The sequence below is a fragment of the Trachemys scripta genome, chromosome 20 (assembly GCF_013100865.1).
Source record: "Trachemys scripta elegans isolate TJP31775 chromosome 20, CAS_Tse_1.0, whole genome shotgun sequence".
In the NCBI taxonomy this organism is placed as follows: domain Eukaryota; kingdom Metazoa; phylum Chordata; order Testudines; family Emydidae; genus Trachemys; species Trachemys scripta.
Window position 1 is genome coordinate 16,232,548 of NC_048317.1, and position 25,947 is coordinate 16,258,494.

The following is a 25,947-nucleotide window of genomic DNA, read 5'->3' on the forward strand; positions in this document are numbered from 1 at the left end:
CTGTGTGTGTTTGTGTGGGAGGGCGGAAATGCAGGGAAGGGAGATGTTAATTTAGTAGGGGCTCCTTGTGCATCCCTTTCTCACGCTGGTGAGTGCTTACCCTCAGTGGGACAGCGGGAGTACATAAGAACACAAAAAACACTATTGGCCAAAAGACATTGGCAAATCTGCTTTATGGCAGGTTATTATATAGTTCAGTGTCTACTTGTCTGGTAATCAGCAGAGCAGTACGTGATCGCCTCCTTACTTTGAATTACCAGTACTGAGCACGAAAGATGACACTTACATTTGCCTTGATATTTCCATTTAAAAAAATTATAAAAGTTCTCATAATTTTTGTTTTGTTTTGTGCAATGTTAATAAAAAATAAACTAGTAGGGATGTTTTAAGTAATGGGATTCCATCTGTAAGTCTACCTACCTATCCCAGAGTCATCACCATGGTATCTGAACAGTCAAAGGTACTCAGGGCCAGATTACAAAGATATTTAGGAACCTAAAGATGCAGATAGGCAGGTTGTGGGATTTAGTAAAGCACCTGAACAGTTTGGGCACTTAACTCACTCAGCAGCTTATATGCCACTAGGTGCCCAACTGCATCTTTAAGGGCCTAAATACTTTTGTAAAATTGACCCTAAACCCCTAAAAGGGTTAAAAGAAGTAAGACGAACCTGGTTTATATTCTTAACCAACCATGCCACAGTCATGCAAACTGCTTCACACAGGCAGAGCCCTCCGACTGCAGAGCTCCACTAAAGTCACTGGGATGCCATGTGGGCCTATGGGTCTGGGAGAAGCTATTGGGTACCACGCAGTGCTTTCCCCTTCATTTTGGTGGTGGGGAGGGGAGGGGAGGGAGGATTCCAGAGCATAGCACATACTGTTTTCAGTTCATAGGGAACTATACAAATCCCTAATCCAGGTCATGATTATGCAGATTAGCAAACAGAGTTGCTCTGAAGTTTTTGCAATTTGATACTCATTTCAACCCAATTTGTATTGCCGGATTGTTCATTTTATTTCTGAATCGCAAAATGAACCCTGAATTTATTGTCATGTCAGCTGCAATTGCTGCTTATAAATATGTCTTAAAATACACATAGTTACCATACACAAATACACATAGTTACCATATTTCTCTTCAGCAGTTCCATCAATCTCCTGCAGAAACCCCCAAGACATGATTTCAAGGAGCTAGGAGACACATACTATGTGTGTTATAATAACAATACTTTACCCTTATGCTGCATCCTTCATCCCAAAAGTCTCAAAGTGTATTACCAACTATGAGCCTCATTCTGAGAAATGCTGAGCCACCCGCCCGCCAATTGACTTTGTCATGGCCTGTGGGTGCTCACACGTACACAGAGTAGTGCTTTTAGGCTGTGCTGGGGAAGATGACCTAAACATCAGGTTTAAAATATCTGGTTTCCCTGTAATCATAGGTTAGCATCTAGACAGGGATGACACAACTCTCAATCCTCAAGACAGAGATATTTCATTACATACAGTTTCCCCCAAATGGATTAAAGATCTTTTTGCCAAAACCTTAAAAAGAAAGCCCCAGTGGATATTAAAGTGGTCATGATGCATTTTGCAAGAGTAGGGGATTTGTCCTGGTGTATCTACAAAATTCACCTCCCCACACTGTTGTGCTCTCTCTTATATATCTGTCTCCTACTCCAAAGCCACTACCATTTACTGGTGGTATATGTATATATTTGTAAAATGTTTCATGACGAAAGGTGCTGTGTATGTGTAAAATATAGTTTTAAGTTTACTGTATTCAGCTACGACACACTAAATTGGGATGGCTGCTTTATTGATGTGTCTTCTAAGAAAATGGTTTTCCTTAGTTTATATTAGTAACTGCTGCTTAAATGGGATCGTATTAGCACAAATCATGTTTCATTCAACGGAGGAAAAAAGTGATTTTTAGTCAACTGTTCAGGAGGAGTGACATTCTAAAGCCTGCTCCTTTACATGTTATTGAGAAAGATTCCCAGGGACAGTTTCCTGGCTACCCAGGAAGCTGTGGTCTACAATAGCTGGGTTCCAATGGCCTCAGTCAAGGGGCTGAAAGTTCAGGCTTCAGTCCGCACCTTTGTAATTATTTTCCTTAAAAATCCTCTTTCTATAACTGTACATTGTCAGTTAATACAATAGAAACGTTAATATAAGCCAATATAAGTCTTTAATACAATAGGACATACCGGCAGTTACCAGTAAGCTGTAGTACATTGCATATAGTCTTCAGACTTGGCTTGATTTTTCAGTCTCAGGTTGATTTACCAAGCAGGTAAAGTTTGAAGCTCTGCACATAGCTGTCTGACTAACTAAATTGCTTAGTGAACATGCACACTTGGTAAATGATGCAATTGTATAATAGTAAAATAGCGATTGTATCATTTATTTTACATCTGTCTAGGGCCTTCCACCTGGCCATTTATATCTGACCCTTTCAAAAACATGGAGATAGTAAGCCTAACCCTATCTGTGATGGCATATATTATTACTGTTCTTTTACAAATGGTGAAACTGGGGCATAGAAAAAGTTAAGGTGAAAAGTTGCAGAAAAGTTTCATTAACTTTGGATGTTCAAATCATGACATCTAAGGTTTGGTTTTCAAGGGTGCCGATCATCTGTGCTCCCACTGACTTCATTTTCTCAGCACCCTACAATCCCCGCAAAAAAATCCCCACAGCTGTGTGTCTCAGAGCCTGGGTTAACTGACTTGGGCTTGTGCTGCGGGTCTAAAAATAGTAATGTGGACATTTGGGCTTGGACTGGATCCTGGGCTCTGAGACCCTCGACTTTCAGAACTCAGGCACCAGCCCAAGCCCGAACATCTACATTGCTATTTTTAGCCCCACAGCACAGACCCTATGAGCCTGAGGCCTGGTCTATACTACCCGCCTGAATCGGCGGGTAGAAATCGACCTCTCGGGGATCGATTTATCGCGTCCCGTCGGGACGCGACAATCGATCCCCGAATCGGCGCTCTAACTCCACCAGCGGAGGTGGTAGTAAGCGCCGCCGACAAAAAGCGGCAGAAGTCGATTTTGCCGCCGTCCTCACAACGGGGTAAGTCGGCTGTAATACGTCGAATTCAGCTACGCTATTCACGTAGCTGAATTTGCGTATCTTAAATCGACTCCCCGCTGTAGTGTAGATGTACCCTGAGTCTGTTGACACAGGTTCTGAGACTCACTGCTGTGGGGATTTTTTTGCTGTGTAGACGTATGCTGAGTGTCTCAAGCCAGATTCCCAAAATTAGTGGAAAATTTTGAAAACTTTGCCCTAAATGATTTGCCAAGTGTCATATCACTAATCTGTGGTAGATCTTCCTTCCTCTAGTAATCAGATTGTAGTTTGCAATAACATACAGTAGTGAAACTTCTCACAAGCCACTCCCAACCTTCCCCCAAGAAGTGAACTGTTGATCATCTGGGACACAGTTTAATGCTATGGATGATCCATTGAGCATCTAATGGCAATATCAACAAAATGAAATCACTCTGTACTGCTGTGTACACAGAGTAAATGTAATTCAGGTGAAAGCTAACTTGCCTTGCACTTTCAAACCTTTGTGGATGATGTGAAAGAAAATGTTTTGTTAACTCATAACTTTGTAATGTCACCAAATGTAATGTCATGCAGAGCTCCTTGCAGTAGCATAATGAGGTCCAGATGCAGAGTCTTGCTCTTCTTAGAATAGATTGAGTCACATAGTACAGAACATAATGATTTACAGTCACGCTAGACGGCATGTCACTGTGTGACTGTCTTTATGATTGGGTCTATGACAAAGCAAAGAGCCTCATGCTTAGCAGTGGGAGGAAGAGAAAACTTCACTTTTAGAACCTCTCGGGGGAGAGGGAGAAACAGTTTTTGTTGGCATTAGATTTGTGGCGATGGGGGTGCTAAGCCCCGGCTAGCTTTGTTCTTCCTGAAAGGAAGTCACCCAAGAGCTTTCAGTAACCATCGGTTCATACAAAGTTTAGAGGGCGAAAATCTAGATTTCTGAAGATACCAAAGCTGAGGTCAAACTCCTACATTTTAAAACTATTTCCTTTCTAGGAATTCATACACTGTCTGAATCTATCAGAGAGAGTGTATGGATATATAGGAGATCATCTCTAACCGCTGGAGCAATGCACTGGGAACCTGGTCTCCTGGTTTCTATTCCCGACTGCCACTGACTCACTGAGTGACCCTGGACAAGACACTTCACTTGTCTATGCCTCAGTTTTCTGATTTGTAAAATGAAGATAACTGTATAGACCCACCTTACAAGAGGGATGTAATTCTTAAATATTTGTTAATGATTATAGTTTTTATAATAATATATGTAAATTGTTATTAATTTACATGGTGCTTTAACACATTCCCCACCCTTAAAAGTTCGGTCTAAATAAGACATATCAAACAGAGGACAAGATCCAGAATTAGAGATCATGTTTGAAAATGTAAGTCCTACTTACTAGGTACAGTCATCATAGTCAGCACCACATGTGGTAGGTTGCCTTCTCTATCTGAGGGAACCCAGTATATATGGTCTGTGTGTTTGTTTGAGACATTTGAAATGTAATAAATGATTGTTTTGCTCTTTTGGGGAGGTAGGTTCATTTGCCTTCACTCCTTTCCAATGAAGGTCGAAAAGATTTAACTAGAGCTGAAAAGGAAGAGGATAAAAGAGGCAAATCAGAAGAAGAGGCTCCCATATCCAAAAGAGGGGAGCCAGCCAGGATCAAGATCTTTGAAGGAGGGTAAGTATCTCATTTTGTTTTCAGACTTTTATTACAGCCTGTTGCATAAGAGCTATCAGTAAAAACAAAGTCAAGTCAGTAAAGGTGTCTGGTGGATATCAGCAGGGGATGGCCAGGTGTAGATCGACATGAGCAGTTCCCATTTACTTTTCTACAGCCACCTTAAACTAAACACCCTTGAGATTTATATATAATTCAGGCTGGATTCCATTTCTTTCCTGAGTTGGTCTTCAAGTTAGCAAGCACTTCATTAGCACCGCTCTGCAGGTGGTTCAGTTGAGACAGCTGAAGAGTGCAGATATTTCCTGCAGCTGTCTCTGTGGAGGAGATGATGGACTGCACCATATTTCCTAGCTCTTTTCAGAGTCTTCAGCTCAAAATAAAGTTCTCATTAGTTGGTTTACCTGTATGATGAAGGAATTGGAATGATCTTTTCTGATCCTGGGGTTTTTTGCTGGGGAGTTGAAAGGATAGATTGCATAGGCTTGGCAAACTGGTCAATTGACCCATCAAATAATGTCAGTTGACTACTTATTTATTATTTGGCCATCATGAAATGTTGTCAAATATTCCAAGAATGTCCTGATATAAGCAGCAGCCAACCTTTTGTATGGTGTCATTCTTTAATTTTTTTAGAACTTCATTGTTTTGCATTTTTCTGAGTTAAAGTACCTTAGTTAAGTAACTTACTTTTTGTAATTACGCATAAGTATCTAATGCTAAGTCTACTGGCGACCATAATGTCTTGCTCTTTTTTGTTACTTTTGTTACTGTACTAATAATACTGTACTAATTAATGCTTTAAAATATTTGACAATTTTTCACATTATTTCACAATATTTGACTGGCCAATTGACCAATTGTTTTTACACAGGTCAAATGCCCAACAGTAGGATTGCTTTATATATTGCTTGTTTGGGCTCCCTCCCAATTCTCTGATTTAGCTACCAAAGTAGTTCCAACCAAAAGCTCTAAATTTGCTCTATAATCTGTTCTTACTTCATGGTAATTCATCACACTCTCTTGCACTCACTTAATATTTCTGATTATCTTTTGAAAAATAAAAATCAGTTAACAAGTAATACATCAATGGGATACAATTAAGAATCCTACATCCTACATATTTCAAAGGGGGCAAAAAAAACTTCAGAAGCTTGTAGCAGGATAGGTCGGTCCTGCTGGGAGATGGTGAGTCCTCTTGGTTTTGTCTGGTTGGAAAAGACTTTGTTGTGTCAGGGGTGTGGTTTTCTCTTTTCTATTACCTGTGTAAATTCGCTTTTCTTTTCAAATGTTGAATTAGCATACAATCAAAATATGTAAACCAAAAGAGGGCTTAATGAAAGTCTGCCACTAGGTTCAGTCCAAGCAATCCCTCTCTTGCTTAGATGTATGCCCTCAAATTTACAAGTCAACTCCGCTTGCATAGATGTAGGCAATGGCATTGAAAGTTAGATCTATGCAGAGAAGTATAGAAGAGCAAACAAATAATAACATCTCATCTTGAACTCTGTGGCTAGCAACTCAGTATTTATTAGCTAGCACCCTTCAGAATAAGTGAGTTCCCAGGATTTAGGAGGCAGGCTTGGGAATGGGAGCAAAGCCACACTTGGAAGACACTGTGCAAATACTCTTGTTTAGGCAGGTTGGTGTTACTTCTGTGTAGCAAATGAATTTCCCATGGACAAATAATCCTTGCATTTTATTGTCTTTAAACACATGAAGCACCTCCATTACCCTCATATTGGTTCCTCTTGGAACTAGGAATCTCAGAGGGAAACTCATATTCTGGGAGTTAGATACCTTGTCATCTGTGATCATGTAGGAGGACAATCTGATGTGGCTGAAATTCACCTTACTTTACACAAATCAGCACAGGAGTCTCTCTCCCAGAGTGGCCCATTTTAAGAGAATTCTGCTCTAAACAGTAGGGAAATGAACCGTAGGTGTCCCACTCAGGGCTTAACTGAAAAACCTATGTTCCCCAGTACTGAGCGAAATCCAGTCTCTTAACTACATTTTATTAAACTTTACAGGCTTTAACTCTTTTTAACATGCTCTGTGTAACATAACATCAATGAATGTATTACTCATCCTGAAATAACCTTACATTTTATTTCAAAACAGCAGTAGAATTGACCAAAAAAAGCCATACTTCTGTGTATAGAAGAGAAGATGACAGCTGCCTACTGCCACGCATAATCACTGATGCAGCACATCAGAAATGGGTGCTAAAATATTACCTCCAAATTATAGAGTAAAGGCTCCACTCAGAGCTCCGATTGTCAGCACAGGGAAGGTGGTTCACCAGAGATACTCTGGGAACACTCAGTGGTCAATGTCTTATCATATCAATGCAGCTATTGATATGGAATGATTTAGCCCCTAACACACTTTACATTCTTGCTTGGCAAAGTGACTCTTCTCAGGACACTTTCTACCAGTGAGGTGACCAGCCTTCAGAGGGTTCCACAGGGACTGCAGAACTTTATAAGTGGTTTCATACTCAGCCTGCTGGGAATATTTTTCAGAATTTGGTTACCCACTCCCCCAAAGAAGTTATCTAATTGTTTTTTTCATAGGGACAATACCCTCTTTCCCTTATTTTCCCCTTCGTCTCTTTGACTCACCCTGGTCCTGTAGTATTGGCCAGACCCATCCTACCAACCAACTATGGTTGGTCGCAGATCTTTTGGGAGCCTTTTAATGCTTCTTGTGGGTCAGCCAGAGAGAGTCACTGCAAAGCAATTCAAGATGCTACTCCCGATAACTCAGCTTGCTGCATCTCTCTCACTCCAGCTCCTTCTTTCTCTCTCTCCGGCTCTTTCTTCAGACTCCTCTTTCATTCCCACTGCTGCTATCAGCACTCACCTCCCTCTGTACTGCTATTACTCTTTGGCTTTACCATTCAACTTCTCCCACAAGTACCTCATTTACAATGCTGCCGATACCAGCTGCTGTCCAGCCTGCTAACAGGGGAATAAGAGATATACCTCAAGATTCCCATTGCACCCATTAGCCAATCTTAAAGGACAAGAGTGATGACCCTTACAGTGAATCTGTGAGAGTCTACAGACGTGCCCATGTTTGACTGTCAGACCTGCCCCACTGTCACTCATTTTAAAACATGTAGTGTTGTAGCCATACTTTAAAATGTCTCTCTGGCAGTTCTGAGAGGCTCATGTCTGGTTTTACCCTCAGGGGACTTTTTAAACAGAGATGGTCCTGACCTGGAGCTTCAGATCCAAATGCTCTTGAACTACCAAGAAGTTCTGGTTCAGAACCCAATTTTTGTTGATGTTGAACATTGCCCTGAAGGTTTCATTCATGACTGTATTCAAAATCCAGAGTTAAGAGACAGAAATGTTCCCACCTGGATCACAGCAGCATGGTGGTAACCAAAAAGTACCTGTGTGAAATGTTTTGGGTCTCAGGCCCATCCCCTAATAAGTAGCTCTTCATATCACCACAAGGCTATTAATTGGACCCCTGTTGGCTGTCTCAGCAGACAAGATAAGAACTAAGTGAGCCACAGAGTCTGGGCCATGGCAGTGATTTTTAAATGAACCTAAGGGAGCAAAGCGCCCAACTCCCATTGAATTTTACTGGGATTTAGGCATCTAACTCCCTTAGGCTGCTTTGAAATTCCAGTCTGTTTTCACCATGTCAGGGTTCAGGTCTATTTGGGAGTCTGAGCGAAACTTGTCTGGTTCTGCCTATACTTTACCTGGAGATGAATAAAGGACTTGTCCCCAGAGCTGTCAATCAGAACTTTCAAACCAGAACTAATTCCACTTCAGAGAACAAAGCCCAAAACCGAAACCCATTTGGCTAGTAGTTTCAGCAGCTGGATTTCACTCTTAATGCTGAAAATTCTTAAGAATTTATATACAGCCATGAATCTGCAATTGCACCAAACTTTCACCCAACACACACGAACCCATCCTATGAAGGGCCTTACTGTAAAACAACTGGTGTCATTCATTTTTGTTAGCTCAGAGACTGCCACTGTGTGTATTTAGCTCTCTTAATACAGTGTCTCTCGAGTGGTCATTGCATGAAAAGACCATGCCACAGCTGATACTTCTTCCAGAGATAATAAAAACACCCACACGGTGTTTGTCTGAGGGACACTGAAGTGATTTTGAACAATGAAAATGATCTTTAAAGGTCAAGTGGACCAGTGCTAGTTTGGGAGCAGTGTCATGATTCCTCGGTGATTCTGTATCATCTTCATCAGTATACTTCAGTGTTTCAGGGGTGTCATCCCCATTTTGAAATCTTACATCATGAAAGTGTAGATTGATATTGACTAGGTTTGAAAGAGGGGAGACTGTCATGGTAGAAGAAACCTGGCCTGTTTACTATGCATTAGTGTTTCCAAGATGAAATCTAATATTCTGGGGAGTAGTTACAGTCAATATATGTTCTATTGTTTCATGGCCAACCGCTCTGCGCTTTCACAATACTGCATCAATTTGTTCATTGCACCGGGGAAGGTAATGCTAAGATCTAAGCAGGTTGTCACTGATAGTTTCACTTATGCTTCTACAAGACTATCACGTACAATTGGTACTTCATAAAAGGGGAAGGCAGGGGTGCATTCTCCAGAAAGCAGAGAATGCTTGTCTGGCTTGTCTGTTGTTGTTAATGGTAAAACTTCATTTTTCTTTGTAGGAGGAGATGCTTGTTACGATCGTGGGCTGAATTCTCCTCTCATTCACGCCTCTTTTAAAACAGTAAAACTCCATTGACTCCACTGTAGTTACTCCAGATTTACACCAGCATGTGTGTGTAACTCCACCAGTTTGACCAGTTTCTAGTCTTATTTACTCTGGTTTTACACCAGTGTCATTTCATTGACTTCAATTGAATTGCTTCTGATTTACACTGGTGTGAGTGAAAGAAGAATCGCCCTAATCACATTTCATTTTTGCACCTCTTTGGTTGTAAGGGCAATGTTGTCTGGTTACATTTTGCATTAGAGACTTGTGGTTGATTTGGGGGGAGTCAGAGCAATACTAGGCCCTTACTAGGATCACTCTTCTTCTTGTTCTAATTCCTTCATCCAGACTCCTTAGTAAAACTTCACCACTGATGGCTGTAGTGTCATCAACCCTAAAGTCCTTTGAATCAAGGTTATGATTTCAATGTAAAAACACTATCCCACCCAGCGCTGCCTTGAGCAGACTAAATGTCTAATTGAAAGAATTCAAAACCCATTGCCTTGTCTTTCTAGTACAGCACAAATAATCAGAGGACTAGATGAGATCTAGGGGTTGAGCTACAAGATACTCTGCCTTGTAGTGGGATTGTAACTAAAGTGGTTCACACATCTGCCTAACCCAGCCTGCTTGATCTGAGAAAGTTTCCTTTCAGTCTAGGGGAAATGTAGAATCCTTGGGGCTGTTTCTTCAACATCACTACTAATTAATGTATACGTTTTTTAAAAAATCTTTTTTGGAACACATTAGCTGCCTCCAACTGCTTTTTCCCCTGTGATTTCGCACCTTGGGGGACAACCTAGAATCTGTGGTTGGCTTCTCCTTGATGATCTCATCCCGTTTCTATGACAGGCTGCGGAAGTTGCAGTTCCAGACACTGGCTGACACTCCTCATGGAAAATCCCTGGCACAACAATGCAAATGTTTCACTACCCCAGAGAAACTCTCTTCTTTAAACAAGCAAAGTTTCGCAACGTGCAACTCCAAACGGAACCCAATTCACTAGGTTTCCTTTGCTACGTAGGTGAGCTCAAGGAATTCGCCCGTTTTATTTTTAAAGTAATTTTTCCCAGAGACATTGGCTTGAGCGCATAATGAGCCATGTATCAGCTGAGGAGGACTTTGACACGGCTGACGTCAGCATAACACACAGAAATGCTATTGTGGCGGGGGGAATTCGTATCTGCACGGGAGAGAATGTTGCTAATTCTCATTCCTTCCTCTGCAAACCTGCTCAGTCTCTCATACGCACCACTTCTCAGCACAGCTTTGTGGTGAGGTACTGTGTCTCTCTGAAGCACTTCTAGTGTTAAATGTTAATGTGTTTGTCGTGCATACACTCTTTACAATTACAGCTGGAGGAATTCCTATTATAATATTTTGCTTTTCAAATATTAAAGGAAGTGGCTTCCCTAGCTGTCACCAATGTGGGGGCACTTCACCAGGGAAGGGAGCGGTTCCTGCGATCAGAGAGCTCAACAGAACACCACGTTAGTTTTTCAATTAGCCGTTGTACAGCCAAAATGATCAGTGTCGTTAATTTGGGGTGCCTCCAGTTGTTGAGTGCTGGACCCCTGACTTTCAGAGGTGCAGAGCTGCACAGCTCTGAAACTGTGGAAACACAGCACCTGTGAAAATCAGGCCCTAACTGTTTCAGGTTGGCACTTGAGACATAGCTGCTGCACGGATATTAATCCTGCTTCTTTTAAGGCAGTTTTTAAAAAAAAAAAGAAGTTTGCGCTGTGCTTGCCACTTAAAAAGAGAAAAGAAAAGAAAAAATGTGGTGGGGCAGGGCTTGACCCAAGTTTTGTCTATTAAGCATTTACTTTAAAATGTGGGGAGTGGGAGCATTTTGATCTTTGGAGTTAGAAGGGTGAGATTTTCAAAACGATGCAGGGGACATAGTTGCAAAATCCCTACTGGAATTCATAGGGGCTGTGCATCAAAATGCCCATATGTGTAAGTGTTTTTGTGGGGGGTTGGGTTTTGTTTTTATTACTAATTTCAAAAAATCATATCAGTCCAAAATGTTGGAAACTCTGCAACAACCTTAGCACAGCCTCCATTTCTCTGTTGCAAGAATTCTCCCATACCCCCCTTTTTAATCAATGAATTGAAGTTTGGATGTATTCTCAAGAATCATGGTGCCCAGATCCTCCCCTGTGAGTAATGATGGGCTGGAGGGTGAAGAGCTGTATGCTACATTTTGTGGTAGGAGACAAAACATTATTGCTCAGATGCATTCAGAAATGATAAGGCCTCTTCTGAGCACCATACATTCACACTATGCTTTACCGAATATCAGCCAGGCATGTTCTCTGCTCAAAGAGCTTCCAGTCCAGACAAGATGAGACACAGGGCAACGGTTCTGGCGAGGGGAGAGTCTGAGTTACTAATGCTGAGAAGAATGGAGGCAGGATTGTTTCAAGAGGCAGATTTGCAGGTGGGGAGAGAAGGCACTTGGTGGATGAATTCAGGAAGACTCTTCTAGGAATAGGAATCAGTCCGGTAGAAGGCAGGAAGTAAAGTGCGAGAGGAAAAGGAAGAGAAGAGATCTGGAGGAGAGGAGGGGTACAGAGAAAAAAGAGAAGAGCTGTGACTTGTTTGGAAACCAGCTCTGCACATCTCCGTGTATGTCTGTTTGTTGTAAATAGCTGGCTGGATTTGTCAGATGAGAATGACTTTGTCTTGGAGAGCTAACGGTTTCCCTTTCCAGTAAGAGCGTGGGATAGCTCTCGCTGTAACACAGGCCCGCTTACCAAACCTGCCACTCAACAGATGGTGTCTGCATGCCACGAGCGCTTGTGTAAGAAGTAACCTCAGGTTATTAGCTTTTAAAATAGGTTGTTAATATCTGATGGCAGTAACTTCATTGCATAAGTGTTTCCATACTCCGAAGTCCTATAATTTTCTGTCAGAGCTTGGAGCTGGAATGAAGTCTGCATTTTCCTTGCATTATTGACATTCCCAGTCATTCTCTAAGTGAATGCCGTTAAACAGCTGGGAATTTACCCTGTTTTCAGTAGGCTTCTTAGCATCAAAGCAGGTGGATGCCCAAGTACACGTGTGCGTGAGTACACACATACACAGGAGTGTCATTCATGACTTGAGTGCTGTGATGCCTGACACTTCCTCCATCTTCTCCTCCGGGCTATGAGAGTGAATAATGTCCTCATGTGCTGATGGCTGACAGTGCCAAGGGAGACTTTCCTTCAACACCCCCTGTGTTTTCACTGAGCAGTCCCTGCACAAGCATATTCTAGAGACAGTGCACTCTAGTGGATAGAACAGATAACTAAGTATTGGGAATCTTGGATTGTGCCCAAGATACACTGTGACCTTGGGAAGTCACTTTCCCCTCTGAACTTCGATTTCCTTGTCTGGAAACTGGGGGTGATAATGCTTACCTACGTTGTGAGGCTTCATTCTTCAATGTCTTTGAAAGGGCTTGATGTTCTTTGATGAGGACTGTTGCTGTTTTCTCCCTCTTTTCTGTTCTGAATATCCACTCACTTAACTTGTCAAATTGGATTCACTCTGCTGTGTATTCCTGTTTCCCCAGGAAATTAGACAAATGCAGAAGAATTTAGACTGGGTTATTGTCTGATTTTATTTTTTTTAATGCAGTAACAATGTCTCCGTTGTACGGCCAGTCTGCCTGCCTGCCACATCCTCTCTGGCAAAAACTTCAAAGTGCAGCTCACTGTTAATTTTCCACAAGCATCTATTGAGAAATATCATGTACCATTTCCTGCCCAACCTGGCGAGAGAAGCTCACCTTCTCTGCAGTGATTTCTCTCCTCCTGAGCGGTGACTCTGACACAGTCACTTCAGCAGTCTGTACTGGCTGCTTCTGGGAATTTCCTGGTGATCCACTGGTGGTGGGACAGGAGGCTAAGCAGTAGTCTGTCTAATAAGGGCAGTCCAGGGAGGGTTACACTCAGCTCCTCATGAGATTTTGTCCTTTAGAAGCCCCATAAAAGTGAGCTGGGGTATTTGCTTTGGGTTAAAATGAGGGGAAATAAAAGACTGAACAGACCATGAGTATTGAGCCGGGGGGAGCCCCCAGGTCATTGTTCAGGCACTATGGATGGATGGAGCCAGTAAGCTTGCATTGCTAACAGCTCTGCTGTTCCCGATCAGGGGATAAATAGAGGGCTTGGGCTCTGGGGCTGTCAGTCACCTGTCTCCAGCACTAAGTTAATTAAATTAATTAAAACAGTCCAAATAAAATGTGTGCATATGTTGTTCCAGTTACTCAGTGTGTGTTTATGGTAACACCCCCTATGTACTAGTGCAGTCCACGTGGATAAGAAGGAGCAGTCCCTGCTCCATGTGCTCCCAGCTGAAGGACAGAGAGATCGCCAGGGAGACAGAGATGAGGGAGAGTAGGACAACAGCATACTTCTTTCCTTTCTTCTCATGTAATATACAGGTCAGCTCAGTTCACTATAAGTAGCATGGCAGAGAGGGTCTTCAAAGGAGGCCCCAAGATGGACGACAGAGAGGCCTTGCACAAAGGTCACACCAGGCCTATGGAGTCAGAAAGTGGGCATGCAAATGTTTGTGTGAGGAGCTGCCAACCGGGCAGTGGAGTGGGGGCTGAGAGATTCACCCTCGATCTGAGGGATCCACCCTATCCATTCTTTATCCCGTCACTCAGCTCCAGTGACTGCTCAAAACACAATCTGATCCAGAACAAAAGATTTAATCTTCTGGATATGGGAAAGATAGAGAGTGTTCCCTCACATGAAAAGTTCTCCAGGTTCTACTCCATCTTCATAGTACAGAAGTACATAGGGGCTATCAGAGCCATTCTTGACCTCAAAAGGCTCAGTAGAATATGAAAATGGTTTTGGATAGAGACCCTGACTTCTACAGTGTCATTGCTGTCCTCGGGGAACTTCTTGACTTCAGTAGATGTAGCAGACGCATATCTCCCTATCCCTATCAGACTGTGCTGTCACAGACTTCTGAGGTTTACCTCCAGCAGGAAATGCTATCACTACTGAATACTCATGTTCGACCTGTCCTCGGTCCCAAGGGTTAGTGATAGTGATAATAATCAGACGGAGGTAGCAGGGAATTTACCTGTGCTCCTTCCTGGATGACATCCTGTTCAGAGCTGTGTTGTGATCAGCTGCACACAGGGCCATGTCTCAGATGTTGAATTTCCTCAGGCACATGGCTTCATCATCAATGTCAAGAAGAATACTCTGGTGCCATCCAGGAATTTATTTTCTGGAGGCCTACCATAGGATGACACCTCCAACTGCCAGGAGTCCTTGTGTCATGCTTAGGGATCACTCCATGGCACAATCACACATCAGAAGCCTTCAAGTTTTCATACTAAAGGTTTGGGACCACTCCCTGGTACACATGAAAGATCAAGTTTGGGTTCCAGCACAGATGTTCAACTTCTTACAATGGTGGTCAACCTATTACAATGTCCACAAAGGCATCCCAAGCTGTCTTCCATATACTTTAACCCTCACAACCAATGCCAGCCTGGAGGGCTGGGGAGCCTACTTGGGGACCCAAACAGCCCAGGGCCTCTGGACTTATGAGGAAAAGCCTTACAGCATAAACCTCAGATACCACAGTGATGAGTGCTGGCTGGCTGGCTAAATAGACTCATAGACTTTAAGACCATCATGATCTAGTCCAAAGGTTCCCCAACTTTTCTTACTGTGTACCCCCTTTCAGATCTACCAGCGTACCCCTACCAGAATACAGGTTTTATATTTTAATCCTTTTAATGCCCAAGCATTGTACAAAACGTACAAATTATAATACACATAAACACACAATCATACAATACTACAATAATAATAATACATCTCATTTACGGTTTTAGTTTTAATGTACGCTTACTTTTGACCAACTTAAACAATAGCTTAATAGTACCACTCACCATTAATGTGACGGAGAAGGTTGTTTGTCCATGCACAGGCACATAGTGTTTGGAGTGATAGGTGTTCGTTTGAATCATAAGTTGTTTTCTATACAAAGGTGCTGACAATACTTTGATTACATTCCATTGAGTGATGAAAATCCATTTTCACACAGGTAAGTTGTAGCAAACGGCGTCAAAACCTGGACAGCCCTGTCTGACAATTTGGGATACTGCTCGCATTTGGATTCAAAACTCCGCCAACTCAACTTTTGTTAGAACTCAGTCTTGATTCTGCCATCAGTTGAGATATCCAGGAGATTTTCTTGTTCTTTTATTGACAAATTTTGTGATGTGGGTACCGCAGAAAATTTTGTGAAAGTATAGCGGACCCATCTGTTTGCATTTCCCATTGAGGGAAAGTACCACGTAATTGCCTCGCCAGTTCAGTGAGATATTGCTTGATGTCACCTTTAACACTGTCCTGCAACTGTAGTTCATTCAGTGTCAGGAATTCATGCATGTTTGGGAAAATGTCAGTGTTGTTTTCCTCCACACAGTGAGCCCAGAATTCCAGCTTTTTTATCATTGACTCATTTTTGTCCTGGACATTCAGCCCTTGAAGTCCTAGATTTAGCTCATTCAAGGGAGAGAATATATCTGACAAGTATCCCAGCCGTGAGGGCCAGTCTGTGTCCTGCAGACAGTGAAAGAGAGGGAATGGATAGCCTGTAAAGAATACCTTGACCTTGGCATGAAGTTCAGAGAAATGTGCCAAGATCTTGTCCCATGACAGCCATCGAACTTCGGTGTGGAGCAATAGATTGACGTGCTCACTTCCCATCTCATTACATAGAGTGGAAAAGATTCTGGAATTCAAGGGTTGAGCTTTTATAAAGTTTACCATCTTCATAACATTGTCCAGCACCTTCTTCAAGTTGGTGGGCAAGTGCTTCCCTATGTATACTGCAATGCATGGGCAGCATGCGAACGCCCCCGCCCCCCCTTCAGGGAGGCTAGCCTCCCGGCCCCACCTTTTCCACCCGAGGCCCACCCATCCCCCAACTCTTCCACCCCCTTTCCCACAAGAGCCCCCCATCGTGGCCTGAGCTGAGCCTCTGCCGGCTTCGGGGAGAGGGGGAACCAGGGCAGGGCCACGGCCACGGCTCCATAATATCTGTGAGAGTAAGGGGGAGACATTTATGGAGGGGTGGGAGGTTGAGGCAAATTGCCTGGCGGCCGATTTTGAGCAACCAGACACCAGGGCAATTAGAAGAGCACAGCAGGGCATGCTGCACATCTGAGAGGCTTTGAAAACCAGTTTCATGACTGGCCAGGCTACAGTGTGACAGTTGTGTGTGTTTCTCCTTGATGCAAACCTGCCCCCTTTGTTGATTTTAATTCCCTGTAAGCCATCCACCCTCTCCCCTTTGATCACAGCTGGCAAAGGAAATAAAGTCACTATTGTTTTGAAACCATGCATTCTTTCTTTATTAATTAAAAAAAAAAGTGAGATAACTGACAAGGTAGCCCGGGTGGGGTGGGGTGGGGGAGGAGGGAAGGACAAGGCCACATTGCTTATTGTAGCCACACTACAAATCAAAACTGTTTGAATGACAGCCTTCTGTTGCTTGGGCCATCCTCTGGAGTGGAGTGGCTGGGTGCCCGGAGCCTCCCCCGCCATGGATGCAGGGTGGGGTCTGTGCTCTTGTTGGCTTTCCTGCAGTTCCACCAGACGCCTCGTCATGTCCGTTTGCTCCCCCATTAGCCTCAGCATCACCTCCGGCTTCTGCTCATCACGCTCACTTAATGCTTTCCTGGCCTCTTCCACTGACTGATCCACCTAGGCTCTGCCAAGAAAGAAAAACCCCACCACATACCCCCTCCCCCAACCTGCCCTCACCAACTCCCATGCAACCCCCATCCCCTGTTTACAGCTTCGTTTGCTGGCTCTGTGCTGCTGCTCCCATACCACTGGCCAGCTGGGTGGCTGCCTGTAGACAAAACCATCCCACGTAACAGTACCGTTTTCTGCAGTCTTCACCACAGGATCCCCTGTGCAGCTGATTGTGCTATTTCCTTGAGTTTCTACTCTTGGGGACTTTAGCAGATGTAATTCACGGGATTGCGTCCTTTGTATGGTGCAGGAGAGCAGTTCAGTAGAAGGGAACAGCTGATGCGTGTGCTGCTTGTAGAGGTTTATTCACTGATGTTGCCAGGAAAGACAAGTTGAGATTACATAAGCTTTTCTTCAAAAGGGACTCAGGCAAGATAGCGATAGTCAGAAATGTGCAGCTCAGCTGTCTTTTCTTTTTGATGTTTAGATGACTGCAAAATACTTTTTTTGTTTTTTAAAGGAGCAGTAGATGCAAAGTGAATTAGCGGGAACACAACATATAAGTTAGAGGTGATCAATAAGATGCTCCAATTATCTTTAACTTAAATGGACTGATCCTTAATACAAATTAGTGAATTACCATACAGAAAATGGAATAGCAAAATCTCCAAGATTTTACCTCGTTTTTTACCTTCTAGCTAATTAGGTTCTATAGCATTAAAAAAAACAACCAGACAAACAAATGCTTAAAATCGATGCTCTCTCTTAAAAAGAAACAGGTGGTTTCCTCCCAACACCATGAAGATGGAAGATGCCGCTCTGTATACACATGTTTGTTATTTATCATTCGTTAAGGACTGGCAGTATGCATGGTGCTGTGTGCAACAAAGATAAAAGCTAGCTCTGCCCAAAGGGTTTACAGTCTTCAAGACTGACATGGATGAGGCAAGAGGAGACCCAGAGATGTTAACGTAGAATGGTGAATTTCTTTTATTGTTGCGGATTAGTGTTTTCAGGAGGGATTGGAATTGGAAGAGGAGGGGAAAATGTCTGGAATGTGCTGATCCTAGAGGACCAATTGGGCTGCAAGGTAAAAGGAACAGAGAGAGAAGAGAGAGAGAGAGAGAGAACCAAGGGCTGTTTTGAGTCTATTATCAGTGGAGTACCAGATGATAGAACAAGGAGCAATGGTCTCAAGTTGCAGTGGGGGAGATCTAGGTTGGATATCAGGAAAAACATTTTTCACTAGGCGGGTGGTGAAGCACTGGAATAGGTTATCTAGGGAGGTGTTGGAATCTCCTTTCTTAGAGGTTTTAAGGTCAGGCTTGACAAAGCCCTGGCTGGGATGATTTTGTTGGGGATTGGTCCTGCTTTGAGCAGGGGGTTGGACTAGATGACCTCCTGAGGTCCCTTCCAACCCTGATATTCTATCATTCTCTGATTCTAAACGAGGCTATTGGGGAATAGGACAAGTAATGAGATCCAAAATGTTGGTGGAGCACGATTGCACAGCACCTTGAAGGTGAGCACAAGAAAATTATAGTTGATACGGTACATTGGTACTGCATTGAAAAATGCAGAGTACACATTTACCCATTAGAATCATAGAATCATAGAATCATAGAATATCAGAGTTGGAAGGGACCTCAAGAGGTCATCTAGTCCAACCCCCTGCTCAAAGCAGGACCAATTCCCAGCTAAATCATCCCAGCCAGGGCTTTGTCAAGCCGGGCCTTAAAAACCTCCAAGGAAGGAGACTCCACCACCTCCCTAGGTAACGCATTCCAGTGTTTCACCACCCTCCTAGTGAAATAGTTTTTCCTGATATCCAACCTGGACCTCCCCCACTGCAACTTGAGACCATTGCTCCTTGTTCTGTCATCTGCCACCACTGAGAACAGCCGAGCTCCATCCTCTTTGGAACCCCCCTTCAGGTAGTTGAATCATTGAATCATTGATCATGTGCTTCATTGACTACTCAAAAGCATTTGATACCATCTGACATGAGTGTCTTTGGAGGATACTGGCAGACATGGGAAGTGGTGCTGGAACCAGAGGTGCTTGAAGTAGTAATGACAAACACCAGATATGTGGTTTCCATCATCAGCACCCCCACTATAAAAATTGTTCCAGTACCCGTAGACATGGAGATTCCAAAGTTTCTCATTGAACTCATTGCAAGTCTCTGCCACCACCGACAGACCATGGTGTAAACAGCAGTAGGTGACAGGGAATGGTTTTCCACTGGGCAGGGTATGAAACAAGGGTGTATTTTGTCCCCAAACCTCTTTAACATATATGCAGAATTCATTCTGAGACAAGCCTTGGAAGGTTTCGACAAAGTGGAAGGAGCTAATGTCTCCATTCATTGGACACCTCTTCATCGACCTCAGATATGCTGCTGATGAAACGCCCTTTATACAACCATTGATGCAGTGCAACAAATGTTGGTGTCTGTAAGAACAGGGAGTGAGTAATATGGACTATTCTTGAATGCAACAAGACGAGTGATATGAGTGGACATCGCAATTAACAGACAAGCTGTAGAGGTAGTAGATTAATTTAATTATCTGGGATCATACATATCCAACCAAGAAGGCTGTTCCAAAGGAATCAGAATATGACCAGGGATAACTCACTCCACTATGCCTCCCTTAAGAAAGCATAGAAGAACTGTGGCATCTCAAAATGTACAAAGGGCAACTGGTGAAAAGCCTAATATGTTCCATAGTGATTTATGGATGTGAATTCTGAGCTGTTAATGTGGCTGACAAGAAAAAAAAACAAGCAATTGAAATGTGCTGCTGGCGAAGACTCTTGCATATCTCCTGGACAGAAAAAAAGATGAATACCTATATTAGAAATATTATTGAAGAGAAGTAGACCCTGATGTTGAAAACCAACAAACACAACCGTATGTACTTTGGTCACATTCAGTGTAGAGACAGAAATAATCCTGAGAAATGTATTTGGGAAGGAAGGGTGGGGAGTCACCATATTAGGGGAGAACCAGCAATGAGTCGGATGGGTGGTGTGCGGCAGATCATTGGAAGATCAGCTGCAGTGTGCTTGAAGTTAGCCATGGATCGTGATGGCTTTAGAAAATTGTGACAGTGTCACTAATATTCAAACACAGATCAATGGATTTACTCACTCACTGAATGTGGGTAAGAGGATGCCAGTAGATGGATTCAAATAGAAAAGAGGTCTACTCAGATGTGTCAGATCATTTTAGCAGCTATGTTTTGTAGGGACTGAAGGAGAGAAATGTGGGAATTCTGGGGAGAGAAAGGTTGCAATAATCGAGGTGGGAGATGACCACACCTTGGCATAGCATTTTAGCTGTAAAAACAGAAAATAAGTATGTGTGTTTTGATATAGTACGGAGGAAGAAGTGGCAGGAGAAGTGACAGCCTGAATGTGAAGGGAAAAGGAGAACGAGGAGTCAAAGATGACGTCAAGATAGACTGATGGTGTGTTCATAGTAATGGCAACCAAACATACACCTACAAATGCTGAGTTAACGGGGGGGGAGGGTGTATTTTCTATTCCGTACATGCCCTCAGCTTTGTAAGAATAAACGTTCTTTCCAGTTCAATGAAAACTAATAGACTAGTTGGATACTCTCCCTTGTCAGGTCTTCCAAAGCTACAAATGTAAAAGAAGCCTTATTAAATACTTAAATATGTCTGTGATCACTCAGGCTGTCTTCCTACATTTCTAGATTCACAGACTTGATAGATTGTGTCTTATTCTGAGTCTATTCAATAAAAGCCAAGTGTCTGGAATGACAAGGACTTCATGTTTGCAGACTGCTTCATGGGCTCATTGCAAACGTTGGGATTATAGGCTTTTCACGTTATCGATTCAATGACATATTTACAATCAATTCAGCAGAAAATTTTAGAAGGCAAATGTCTTTACCAGGTTTATTTAGGATTAGCCAACTCCTAACATCTGCACATCTAGGCAGCCTGTTCTATATAGAAGTGTAATTTATAGGAACCCTTTAATAGATTCTGAGTACTGTGCAATCAGTTAGAAACCTGACATCCAACTAGACAGTCCCAGACCCAACCGGCTGTTACTCAATCCATAGTCCAGTAAATTCTCTGGTAAATAGGAAGAAGAGGACTTTGAAAATGTAATTGTGAACTAGATTTTGTGGGACTTCTTCCTCTAGCCTTTTGTCTTTATAAGAATGGAAAAATTACTAATGAAATGACCCATCTGTTCTCAAGGCAAATGTTAACATGATTGCTTGTTTTTTTAATCTTTCAAAATCAGATACTTGATTTTAGAATCTGTAAAGAACATTGAAAATTGAAGAGCCCCAGTGATGAGATGTGATGTGAAATTCTGGGGAACAATCCTGCATTACTGAGGCAGTAGGAGATTGAGATAAAATTTAATTTAGGAGCCTAAGTGCCATTTTCAGAAATTGGTTTAGGAGGAGCCTAAATCCGATAGAAAGTCAATGAAACTTTGGCTCCTAATTCACTTCAGTGCTTTTGAAAATGCTACACGTTTTGATTAGTTCCGTTCCTGGTAGAGGCACTCATATACTCCAGTGGCAGAACATGGGAAATGAACATGCTAATTGTAAGGAGGAGGGCTAGGAGCAGATTGACTGAACAGTTATAGGCAACTCCATTACTTCCTGAAGGAGTAAGAACTGAGAGAGCCAGGAGTCTACTCATTTTTTATTTTTTTTTTTTTAATTTAAAACTTTGGGAAATACTCTGGATATGGGTTAACTTTCTATTTTCCTGTTTCTGTTTGGGAAATGTCTTCATTTACTACATCTCACTGCTCTTCCATAGCTTTCTGTAGAAATTCTTCTCAGTAGATGACAACCCATATTCTGATTCAGAAATTAGCACTATACAGTATCAACAGGGCATTTGATAAATGGATTAAAAACGTGATAAGTAGATTAAGAACTAGCCAATTGACAGATCTCAAGAAGTACTGATCAATGGGGAGCCTTCATCAAACGGGAATATTGCTTAGTGGGGTTCCCAACACTATTCAATATTTTTATCAATGATGTGGAAGTAAATCTAAAATCACTGCTGATAAAATTTGTGGATGTCATTGATCGTTGGAGTGGTAAATAATGACAGGACGGTCGTAGAGAGCGATCTGGATCACTTGGTAACCTGGGACCATTCAAGTAAATTGCATTTTAAGACCACCAAATGCAAAGTTATACACCTAGGAAAAAGGAATGCAGGCCAAACCTTTAGTAGTGGGCAGGGCCGGCTCCCGGCACCAGCCCTCCAGGCATGTGCTGGGGCGGCACCTAGAGGGGGGTGGTGCTCACCCGGGGAGAGCTGGGCTGCCGCCGGGCTCGCCGCCCTCCCACAGCGCTCCGGCCGGTTGGGGAGAGCGGGGCTGCAGCCGAGCTCGCCCCCCTTCCCCCCAGCGCTCCAGCCGGTCGGGGAGAGTGGGGCCGCGGCCGGGCTCACCGCCCTCCTCCCGGCGCTCCGGCCGGCCGGGGAGAGTGGGGTCGCGGCCGGGCTCGGCGCCCTCTCCTGCCGCTCTCCCCGCTGGGGGGCGGCCGGAGGCTTTTTTGCCTGGGGCGGCAAAAAAGCCAGAGCCAGCCCTGGTAGTGGGAGGGGAAGGAGGCTGTATCCTGGAAAACAGCATCTCTGAGAAGGATTTAGGAGTCAGAGTGGACATCAAGAGATCCTATGCTCACTGTCTATGGTGAGAAATCTTTACCAGTGAGGAGGATCTTGCATCATGTTCTAAAATGGGTCACTTCGTGTTAGTCTAATTTACCCTGGTATTTCATTCCACAGACAAACTCTCAACTGAGACTTGCCTCATCCTGCATTTGGTTAGTTGCATGGTGCTCTGGCACAGACGTTTGGTGGGTCATGGATGGAGATGCAGTCACTGATGGAGCTGAGTCATTTGATGACTTTGAACATCAAGTCAAACAAAGGCCTTGAATTGGCAGAGAAAGTGGCCTGGGAGCCAGTAGAGGGATCAAAGCACAGCTGTGTGCTTGCAGTGGTTTGTCCTACTGAGGATGTGGGCTGTCCAGTTGGACATTCTGCATTAGATTCACCTTCGACTGCAGATACAATTAAATACATTAATTGGGACTAGAGATGACAGATGCATGGATAATTGTGCCCAGGATTGTATCGTATGGGGTAAAGTATCCTAGGAAGAAAGCATTCTTACTGCTCTCCCGCCCTGATCATCCAGGGTTAGTGATAAGTCCAGAAGGAGCATGAGACTTTGTGCCACTTTCACAAACTGGCAGCAGGAGGGGAGGTCATCAGGCTTCAGTGGAAGGTTGGAGGCCAGTGCCCTAGTTCATCTAATCTTAAAGACAGGTTCTGGAAGGACAGCACATAACTACGTGTGCAAATGCATAATTCTGCACATGGTGCTTTAGTTTTGTGGGTATGCCACAGGGTGGGGCTCCCTCACCCTGGATTCCTTAGTGCAAACACTCCTCACGCATTCCTTTGGCAAGTTCAACGCCATTTGCTTTATTTAAAATGTGCAATAACAGTACAAATTCCACACAGCACAAGGCTCTTACCTTCTCCCTTGGCACAGTGGGAGAGAAGGAGAGAGATCACCTCCCTGAGATCCTGGGCTTCTGTGACTCTTCTTCCAACCTACCCCTCTTCCCTTTCCTGTCTCTCCTTTAGCTGTCCTCAGCAGATGAGCTGAGCAACACTGTAAATTGGTTAATCCTTCAATCCTTAACCAATTATCTCCATAATTTGCCCATGAGAGGACGCTTACCAAGTGTCCAGAGTGGTGAGTCAGCTGTTGTCTGCTCATACCACTGTCACCGGGTACAAACGGAAGTCTATGCAGGTAACAAGGACAGCTGCCAACTTTCCAGGCAGAGCTTGGTGCCATCCTCTCAAAACATTACTTAAGGCACAGTCCTAAAACTGCCCAACTACATAGAGAATCTGTGGGCAAACATTTTGCTGTAAATTACCCAGTTTCCGTACACTTTTCTGATTGGCGTTTTCTGACATGATTGACCTGCTTTGTGTGACTTTTGGCTCGGTTAACAGCTCCGAAGCTGAGTGTTCAAAGCACAGATCTTTCTTGCAGATGTTCAGATCAGCTGTTAAACCGGCGGTTTCCAATGTTTGTGAATTTCTTGCCATCCTTATTTAAACAAACTATTTAATGGCTGGGATCATGTGGTTTTTCAAGGTTGCCAGAGACTGAGCACTTATGCCTCTCTTCTGAGGTTCAGCTCTATTGATTCCAAGCCCTTAGAAAGCTTGAGCGGGATTTCCAAGCCATGGATTATTTGGAAAGTCATTTGGCCGCAAGATGCCAGAGCCGCCCATTTCCATAACTTGGTTTGGAATCTTCCCCTAAACCTTTGCCTAAAATGTGACTTGAACTAGGGCTAAAAACACAGGCCTCTACCCAGCTGTAGGAGAGCTGCTTTAGTGGTAAGAAATTAGCAGGCTGTATGGTTGTTAGCATTAGCCATTATTGGGAGACAGACACAATCACCTGCACTAGTGACTGTTTTGGGTACCATGACGGCAGGGGCATTAGAAATAACGTAGTTAGGAAGCTGGAAAAAATAAACAAAAGTGGAGCTTCATATGCATAATTCAAAGGTGTGGCTTTTGTTGCCAGATGCAATGTAATTGGTTGGAAAGAGCATGTCAGATTTTACCCAAGATTTGTGAAGGGATAAAGGTGGCTGGGGGGGGGGGGGGGTGTTCTGGCTAGTGACTCACTGATGAACTCCATTTCCTCAATCCTGGAGCAGATATTAGTGGTTTTATGCTCACTTTACCATTGACTTGCTCCAGGCCCAATTTCCTTCTTGTAGAAAAGAGAACAATGCTCAAGATTGCAAAGAAAATGGTGACCATAATAGTATAGACCATCACAAAACTACCATGTGTTTTTATTGTGTATGTGAGCACAAGACAAATAAAAACTAATAATGATATTTACTCAATTTGTAAAGCACTTTGAGTTCTATAGATAAAAACACCACATGACTGCTAAGTGTCTCTTACTACTACTGCCACTACTAATTTGTTGCTAACTATGAGTAAGACTCAATGTTGACTCTTGGGTGCGCAGGTGGGCACTCAGGTAAGGTTCCGCAGCACCCATGGAAGTCAGTCAGAAATGTGCGTGCATGGCACCTTTGAAAATCAGGTCTCTTATGTAGGTGCTTTCATGCAGATTCTGTTTGCTCAGATTAGGTACCCAAGAATGATAATGGTGGCCTACCTACACCGTTCCACCATTGAAATCCATGGCAGCATGTGGTATTGCTTATACACTGCCAATAAACTGCATCACGGTAGGGCTCACTGCAAGTATTAAAACAAAAACTTACTACAGTAAAAACAACGAGGAGTCCTTGTGGCACCTTAGAGACTAACGGATTTATTCTAGCATAAGCTTTCGTGGCTAAAACCCACTTCATCGGATGCATGCAGTGGAATAACAAGAGAGGAAAAATAACTTTTGAAGTGGTAAGAGAGTGGCCCATTACAGACAGGTGACAAGAAGGTGGAAATTAGTAGGGAGAGTAGGGAGAAATTAGTATTGGGGAAATTAAGTTTAGGAAAGAAAACACCATCCTAGCAACTATGGATGTAGAAGCCCTCTGCACCAACATTCCACACAAAGATGGACTACAAACCATCAGGAATAGCATCCCCGATACCATCACGGCAAACCTGGTGGCTGAACTTT

At 43.3% G+C, this 25,947-nt stretch overlaps 1 protein-coding gene across 6 annotated transcripts in view; it reads left to right on the forward strand.

The window, feature by feature from the left end:
* The window catches only part of HIVEP3 (HIVEP zinc finger 3), a 422,183-nt gene that overhangs the window by 331,717 nt on the left and 64,519 nt on the right, over positions 1–25,947 (forward strand). For all 6 annotated transcript variants that reach the window (XM_034753789.1, XM_034753788.1, XM_034753785.1 and 3 more), the window contains one exon: positions 4,624–4,769. In XM_034753789.1, the coding sequence (XP_034609680.1) occupies positions 4,624–4,769 (146 nt within the window). The remainder of the gene's footprint in view (positions 1–4,623; positions 4,770–25,947) is intronic.